The 9,338-nt window shown below is 44.5% G+C and overlaps 1 protein-coding gene across 1 annotated transcript in view; it reads left to right on the top strand.

The window, feature by feature from the left end:
• LOC146028474 (uncharacterized) overlaps positions 1–8,941 on the top strand; it is a 71,242-nt gene extending 62,301 nt beyond the window's left edge. Inside the window, exon 17 of the mRNA XM_083158314.1 lies at positions 8,597–8,941. Within this exon, the coding sequence (XP_083014440.1) occupies positions 8,597–8,818 (222 nt within the window). The 3' untranslated portion in view covers positions 8,819–8,941. The remainder of the gene's footprint in view (positions 1–8,596) is intronic.
• The last annotated feature ends 397 nt before the right edge of the window (positions 8,942–9,338 follow it).

The following is a 9,338-nucleotide window of genomic DNA, read 5'->3' on the forward strand; positions in this document are numbered from 1 at the left end:
GGGGGCTTCCTGGGTTGGGAATAGATGCTGTGCACACAGCATCTATTCAAGGCAGGCAGGGGGACAGCTCTGGCCATAACCCCAAGGCAGCAAGATAGGGACGTGGCCTTGTGGAGCATCATCCCCACAAAGCCATGCCCCCTTTCAAATAGGCCACTCCCTTACCAGGAGTGCACCGCTTTACAGCGTCCAGAGTCTCACTCTGCATATCTCCAGAGTTGGGAAGTATGCTGATGGTACATACAGTGAGATCATCTATTGATTTGAGAAACACAATGACGTTTTTATTTTTTGTTAAATCCATCTAGACGCTCTGGGTTTTAAAATCTAGATATACGTGTATACATGTACTGGATAGCATCAACCCTATAAATACTGGCCTGTGGTGATTCAGCAATAGGATTAACGATCACACTTTAATAATATTATTACTGTGATCCGGAAGCCACAAATGTCTTACTGAATATTATAATTGCCATATAGATAAATAATGAGATCCCTTGGGTTTCATTTCTGGTAACAATTAGTGCGGCTGTGAATGACCAACTCTCCAGTGTGCTCAGCCTGTCGTTTAGCTTTTACATGCTAAGGTGATATAGAAGGCTCTTTCTGTTATACATTTTCGTAGTACATACAAAGGTAACACTACATGGCATGTTATCAGATGCTTCACACAAGTATTTGCACAACCTTCTTGGCAACATTCGACATTTAAATCATGCAACATAAAATTAATTTATAAAGCATATGATCAGTTATGTGTAGGTATCATATACAGACTGTTCACCATGCACAAAATAAGTGGAATGGGTAAATTTACTAAGATGGGAGTTATATTGAACACTGGATGTTGCCAATAGCAACCAATCAGATACTGTCTATTATCTTCTAGAAGGTGCTAAATCAGGGTTGCCTACTTTTGAAAAATCATTTCAGGGAGAAAAGTAAAAGTCAGGGGGCAGGCCTTGCGTCGCCAGGGGGTGTTGGCGGTGTCATCGCCATTATTTTATGTAGGTGCAGTACACATCGTGGAAGCGAATCAGCAGCTGCGGGAGAAAGGGGTCCTCTTCTGGGAGTATGTGAGATGTCCCAGGATACTGGGAGTCTCATGGACATTCCGGGAGAGTCATCAACCCTGGTAAATAGTGTGCCTGGGCACATTATGTGGGTGTACAGATTGAGCACATAATGTGTATAGAGTGAGAGTGAGCACTTCCCACACATTCAGCCCCCGTGTGCTGCTCTACCTGGCCAAGCAGTGTGTGCACATTCCCGGCAGCCCTATGCACAGCACAGCGTGTACCCCCCCGGGAAGCTTTCACCTCTCAAAGGCCTCCAGGGTGCAGCTAATCATGGGTCTCCCCAGCAGTGGCAGTACTGTCTGGCGGTGCAGCCCCCCAGCCGTTCCCCGGTTACCCCCTCCTGCAGCCCGGCGGCTACACGTGGCAGCGGTCTTTCCCCGGTGCCAGTTCAACTTCTCTCCTCCGTCTGGCAGCAATGATGCAATGACGCCGCTGAGGCGCATGTGCACAGTGGCGGAACTCCGGGAGGCAATGGAGTCATTTGCCGCCGGGCTCCTGGCTGACTCCATTGCCTCCCAGCTGAGGGGTGGCTTAGGGAATGGACTCAATGTGACTAACATTGAGTCCATTCCCTAAGCCACCCATCAGCTTAGAGCTGTGCTGCCAGTGTCCTAACCTGATGCCCGACACGCTCACCACTGTAGTAGCTAGCCGGGCGTCTGCTGCGCTGCATGTTACAGATGCCCGGTGGCCAGGGCCGGCGCTACCCGCTCAGCACAGCCTGCAAAGCAGGTAGGCGCCGGCCCTTGAAGGCGCTACCTCCCCTAATCTGAGACTGTATCTGCCAGCTGCCGCAGCCTGCGTCTGTCAGTATATGACAGGCAGCGGTACGGTACTGACAGCAGGGCAGACCTAGGAGCTTAACATGGGGGACAATTAATAAAATTTGGGCAGCGATCACTGCACTCTTTGATGCCCGCTGTCAGCAGCTCAACTCGTCCTCGTCTCACACCGTCCTACTTAGTGACGCTGCCGCCCGACGTCATTACACTGTCGCGGCGCGTACATGCAGGGAGAAGAGCCGTCGGGCAGTCAGGATTTAGCTGGACTCTGGAGCAGATTGACTTGGTGCAGGGTACACTGCGGGAGACGGGACAGAAGGCCACGCAGGCACTTACAGTACATTAGGTGAGAGGCACCCCCATGATCATCTGTATTAATGCTGAGGTGACAGTGGCACTCACAGGGTTAATTAGTTAATTAATTGGTTAAGATAGGGAAGTGTCTATGAGTGTTTATTCTGTGAGTGCCACTGCCACCTCTATCTTAATACAGTACAATTACTGGAAAGTGCTAGGGTCTATCTATATCTCTCTCTATAATCTCTATAATATATATATATATATATATATATAGATATATATATATCTATATATATATATATATATATATATATATATATATATACACATTATATATATATATATTACACACATATGTATGTTGAGGAAAATGTGTCACTCTGGGACTTGTGCAAAAAAACAACCTTTTACTGTGGTCTACGCCACTTTGTAGGTGTCCTGTAGACGGGCCCAAAACAGCATAGACAACAGTGACCCTCTTCCTCAACAGTGGGCACCTGGGCAAGCTAATATTGCTGTTGCAAATAAGCTTGTGCTACTGTGCGGTGTCATTTTAGAACACATTCCTTGTGAGAACACAACTTTTTTGTGGCGTGTGTCTCTAGAATGCGCTATTTTATAATAAATTTAGAGTTTGCAGGGAGGCACCGAACACCCTAGCACCGGCCCTGCCGGTGGCTCCAGCGCTGCGTGCTCAGAGAGGTGATAACATCACACACATTGAAATGCGAACATCCAGCTAAGCAGGAGCCTGGTGGCTGGCTACGGTAGGTAGGTGTAGCAGGCAGACTGGGTTAGGAGATCATTCTCCTTCTGGTCAGACCCACTTCACATGGACAAAAGATGGGGGACACTGAAGCTAAGCACTCCAGAGAAAATAGTTTTAAACTGATCTACAACACCAGCAGCCTTCCCCTGATCGAAGACTCAGCTCACAGCCAAGCTACGGTGCACTGGACTGGGGGGGCACAACAGCAGTGTGAGTATGTTATATAGTAAAGTGTGTGTGTGGGGGGGCAAAACATTAATCTTGCCTCCGGGCACCTTGGGCAAACTTACAACACTGAATGCGCTGTACACATCACAGAAGATAAGCGGCAGCTGCGGGAGAAAGGGGCCCTCTTCCAGGAATCCGGGAGATGTCCCAGGATTCCGGGAGTCTCACCGACATTCTGGGAGAGTCGGCAACCCTGTGCTAAATAAATAAGTAGGGTGTTAAATTTACTAAGGTGACCAATCGTGGCCGATCCCCTGTATGAACATGTACAAACGGGATCGGCTGCGATCAGGCCGAAAATATGGCTGCCGAGTTCTTAGGATTCGTATTTCCCATTGTCGCAGGCTTTCATATTTGGCTGCAACGTTTCCCAGCAGCCAAATACAGGCGAGCCATGCAATGCTTCTTTGTGTAAAAGAAAATGTATAACCACTCCCGGGCTCATTGAGCCGATGCTGGTTCCAGAAACACGGGGGAAAATGACTAGGGTGCACCTGTATTTCAGCAACCAGCACCATGCTTTTGGACCAGTCCTGGTTACAGAAAATACAGGGAACAAAATAAGTAGGGGTACCCCATAGTTTTATAACCAGCACCAGGGTCCAACAGCGAGCGGTGTAATGTCACAGCCGGTGAGATTTTTTACACAAAGCCAAAGCATTACAACCGTGGCTGGTCAGCCCTGGCTGAGTCCTTGGGGTAGTGGGAAAACCACAAGTTGGGGGGTATTAATGGGCCCACTGAGACTTGTAGTCCCACAACAGAATCAATACCCAAATAAATAGATACAAACACACAAATAAAGTATAACTTTATTACACAGACCATACATATACTGTATACTTACCTATCTTCAGCCTGTAGGTTCCGTCCTCTTTTGCATAGTAATCCACATGGAACCTATGAAAAAAAATGATACTTACCAGCTTCGGTGTAGATCACATCCTCTTCGGTCAAAAGTAGGCACCCATTTATTTGTAACCAGGACCAATCCAAGAGCCCCGTGCTGGACCCTAGTCATTCCTGTATTTGTAGAACCAGCACCGGGTCATACTGGTGGAGGGGGGACCCCATGCCGTTTTTGTCATTTTTATTTATTTATTTTCCATTTTTTACACAGATAAAGCATGCACAGATCTGACTGATTTTGCATGCTTCAGCAAAATACGGATGGAAAATGTGGTGTATTTTCCATTTGTATTTTGAGCTGAATTCATGGACAAATTCAACCATACGAATGATAGTAAATTAGACAATCTGATAGAACTCTATGGCCATATACGCAGAGTTCTATCCATGGTCTAGTCTAGGGGTGGCCAACCAATCAGAAGCAATGAGCCCCAAAATATGTTATGATATGACAAAGAGCCGATACCATGCAGAAAATGGGTGTAGCCTAAATCCCACAAGGCCGCACCCATTTTTAAATGGGTAGCTGGTGCAAGGCCATGTGCCATTGTGTTCACACCTTTGGAATGACATTTGTAGGAGCATGAACCTATGTCAAACCTCTCTTGATAAAGATACTGTTGTATCGAAACCGGTCGGCCTGTGGACACAGAGGAGGACACCAGAGGACTCTTCATCCCATCTTTGCATCCAGGGACACCTGAGGGACAATATCTATGCTTTTTTGTCTGCATTTCATTGTGGACAAAAACTGGTGGTGAGAGTCAATGACCCTATCTCTGTTGTTCTTTTTTATCCTGCATTTCAATTTATTAAAGAAACGTATTGCACCATAATATCTCTCTCATCCCTTTGAGTGCCACCTCTATATTTGGGAAAAGCAAGGAGGAGAGCGATCGATGCGTGGAGCAATATTGCCCTCAATCATATGCTTGAGTTTACAATAATCAGTAGACAATATTTTTTGGTACGAGTCTGGAAAATTATACCTTGAAAACTTTTTGTGCAACATAATGTGTTAACGGTATCACACTATATACTCTTTTTCGCTCTGTTTCTGGGTAATACCATATCCAATGAGAAAGTGAGAACCATCGACGATAGCGCTTTAGGATTTCCCAGAACCCTCTTTTGGTATTGTATGATTATGTGATTGAAGTGGTCCTTCAATAGTCTGTGGAATTGTCTTTCAGCTGCATTCCAGCGCATGATATATTGATCTGAAATCTTACTTTCTTGTATAACTCTCTTTTTAGTTAGGCTGTGGGTGGGACAATCACATTGAAAATGCACAATATACGTAATCTTCCCAATATAAAAAACTTTATTACATTTTTACTTTGCTGTAATTTTTTTGTTAGTGGGACTTTCGACAATCCTTGTTTTCAATCATTTTTTTTCACAATCTGGCTTGTATGCAAAGCTGCTCACAGTAATTCTTTCACATGTGTGTCAATAAGAAATGAACAGATCGATGTTTTGATTTCAGTTATATCAGTTTTGAAAACATGACTCACAGAGGTAAGTAGACAGCCCCCACACCCACTCTGCTATGCAGCCACAGACCTACTGTGACACCTGGCCGCTGCACCTGCTCTGCTGTCCAGCTGCCACACCCAGTCTACCACCCCCTCGCAGTCTCTGTTCCCACTTCCTGACACAGTTTCTTATATAGCGCATACATATTCCGCAGCGCTTTACAGAGTATAGTTGCTCATTCACATCAGTCCCTGCCCCGGAAAACCTAAAATCTATATTCCCTACCACATGCACACACAGACATTCTAGGATTAATATTTGTTGGGAGCCAATTGACCTACCAGTATATTTTTGGATTGTGGGAGGAAACCGGAGTACCCGGAGGAAACCCACGCAAACACGGGGCGAATATACAAACTCCGCACAGCTAGAGCCATGGTGGGAATCGAACCATCCGTGCTGCCCCAATATTACATTACAAGGCCTAAAATTATACTTTTCTGGCAAACTGTATTTGGTAGACATAAATTGAAGATCAGCACAGAGGATTTTTTTTTTAGTTCTAGTTAATGTTTGCAGGCTTCACAATCATATAGATAATACCCATTGAGAAGTGTTTAGTGATTGCCATTAACGTATGGTTGAATCCCTATGTTTAATTCACTCTTACAATGGAATAGAATTCTAAATTGTGAGTATTGTGGGGAAATTATATTTTATTAATTGAAGATACTGCTAAGAGAGACTTTGTTACAACATAAGTACACAAGTATGCAGCTGAGTCAGTGTTTCCAGCTCTGTCCATTGCCCATTACAAGAGCAGAGAACACGCTTCATTATCTGTGTGGCTTTCTGACACTGGACCTATTTTTGAGATCTGATATTGTTAAAATCTACCCTCGGAAACCATCATATAAGGATACAGCTGATCTCATTTACATCAATCACCATTGTCAGGCTAGCCTATTATATATTGTATAAGTGAATCGGCAAATATATTATCTGGGCACGTTGACCTTCATTACTGAGATCTCTTAGCACTTTGGTTGTATAATTCATTATAAAAACTTTTACATAAGAGACATATTACAAGCTATTTTTAATTACAAACTGAGAACCATGTAGTTTCTTTTAATTACATTTTCCAGGGAACTTACTAACATTTAGGGTTAGATTTGTTAAGAATCGGGTGTACCGTTTTCTATTTTCTATGTATATAAGGGAATTCTAACAAGAGCTAAAAACATAATATAGTATTATTCTGGATGGCAATAAATGCCCAATGATATCAAACTTGTACCGGACCTGCGGAAATAGCATCTGTCGCCTACTCAATGCTGCCGTTTCCAACAGCATTGAAGGCAGATTATGACAAAACAGATCCAATTTGTTTTACGTTGGATCTGTTTTGTCGGAAACGGATGCGGATTGTCAAATTCACGGCCGTTTTTCGACAATCCGTGGCAATTTTCACTGCCCACTTTCCTACACTCGACAACCGGAACATTGAATTCAAGCTGTTGAGATACAGTCGATCTGAGCAAAAATGGCCCGGGATCCCAACTGTAAGGATGTTCCGATAGTCGGAATCCCAGATTGAATACCCCCCAAATCTCCAGGAGACATCCAGTAGAATTTATAACATCAACCTTAAAAGGAATGAATATAACAGTGTGCCGAGCCATGCAAGGGTACACGTTACACTAATTGGGGGTCCATATCGACAGTTGACAACCCAAAAAAATGAAAAAATCATGTAGACATTTCACATGTCTTTTTTCATGTTGACCTTTTCACCCCACCTACCTTTTTACTTTGTTGACCTATTGCATGTCGACCTTTTGGGTTTGACCTATTGACTGTATATCTAATAATCCGCACCCATGTGCAGTACATTGGTAAAATAGACAAATTAACAGGTTTCTTCCCTATAAAAATTGGAGTTTACTAGGTCTATTAAATAATGTCCAAATCAGGGTACAGATTTTCCACCAGTATTTTCTCAAAAATAATAATAAGGGGGCACATAATGTAATACTTTAAAAATGTATTATACAAAATCAATGTAGTTGCCTGTACATTAACTAGAATATAAGAGTTGTGTAACTGAAGTGCTGTACACGGTAGAATGGAAGATGGTGGAACCAACAATGCCACACAGATCTTATATGCATTTAATCCTCAGATTTGCTCATGGGTTAAGGTGGCAGAGGTAAATGAAGCCCTTCATATATCAGAGTGAAGCTCAAATGATCCTTAATGTCTTCAATTTCCTGTTCCAGTTGCAGACCAGATGTGACATCACTTTTGTCTCTATTCACTGCATGTCTGTGCTACAGTAGTTGTGAATCTACAGCCTTTGTATTTGGACCTGATGACTGTAGACAAGTTATACCCCTTTCACACCAGAAAATGCAGGGACCCACCCGGGAATATGGCCCAGGGATCATGCTGGGTTGGCCCCATTCACACCCCAAAAGTCTTTGCATTTTCTGGTGTGGGAAGGAGGCGGGCAGGTGGCAGGATGGCGTCGGAGGGGGGCAGGAGGTGGGGAGTACTCACCCTGGGTTGCTGGTCCTTGGTGCAGGCTGGAGATCCACACAGGCGGCGGTCACGGATGACAGGTCAGACAGCGGGCGCAGATAATGCAGCTTACCGGTTGTAGCGAGGGTGCCAGAGAGCTGCGTCATCTACATACGTTGCCTGTCCTGTCATCTGCGCCTGCCACCTGTTGATCCTCGTCTGACAGCATGCACCGAGGTCCAGCAACCCGGGTGAGTACCCTTAGCCCTTTCACACCAGCCAGGATCCCAGGTTGAACTCGGTAACAACGCTGTTCCATAGCAGGGTTGAAAAATTTGGCCCGGAAACCTTACACACCAGCGCTAGTCGCGTGAATTTAGGCTGGTGTGAAAGGGGTATTAGGAAAAGCCAAGTATTACAAGTCAAAAGCACTGTAAAGGTCTATCTATGGTATACAGTATCTCTGATATGGAATAGAAATTGCTGCCTTTATTTTATGTTTAATATTTCCTGTTCTCTGGCAGGTAAGTGAAGGAGCTGAATGCATTTTTATTCCAACCAAGCTGTTCCTGGCTCAAGCACCTATCAAGTCTAAGCAGGTGGCACAAGAGTTGGTGAACAGTTTCCCAACAGAAATGAAGATCAGAGAAAGCTATACTACGCTCCAAACATGGAGTGCCTATAAGGACAGACTCATTGAGAAACAGCTAATTGGAGGCACGAGATACCAGATTCACAGGAAATAAATGTTATGCCATGGGCTAAGATATTATTGCAATACAACTAAATTAATATTGTTTAGCTATTTATAGGCAAAAGACTGCTAAACCCACTTACATTTACAGGTACTGTATGAAGGTTAAATACATTAATCAGTCTTTCTGCCTTATGGTTAAGATTAATGAGTGAAGGAGACTGTCTTCTTCTTTTACCACTTAACTGATGACTTTTAAAAATGTAACTAGGGCCCTTATTCTGGTCGGTGCGGATATATCCGCGTGCGTTCGGCCTGCCGATGTTTTGTGTCTGCGCATGTGCAGAGGCGTCTCTGCGCATGTGCGAGCGGGGCGTACGGCCAAATCCCGAATGATATGTGAACACTCCGAACAGGGGGTGGAGAGGGGCGTGAAGGGCTATTTGGGCTCATTACCATATGCATACGCCCCGCGTTTCATGGGCGTTCCCATGCAAACGCTGGGCGTACGTATGGTAATGCGGCCGTGACGCACGTGTAGGGGGCGGACATATGACATCGCCGGATGTAAG

Source organism: Crinia signifera, chromosome 1, assembly GCF_055691185.1.
Source record: "Crinia signifera chromosome 1, ASM5569118v1, whole genome shotgun sequence".
Lineage (NCBI taxonomy): Eukaryota > Metazoa > Chordata > Amphibia > Anura > Myobatrachidae > Crinia > Crinia signifera.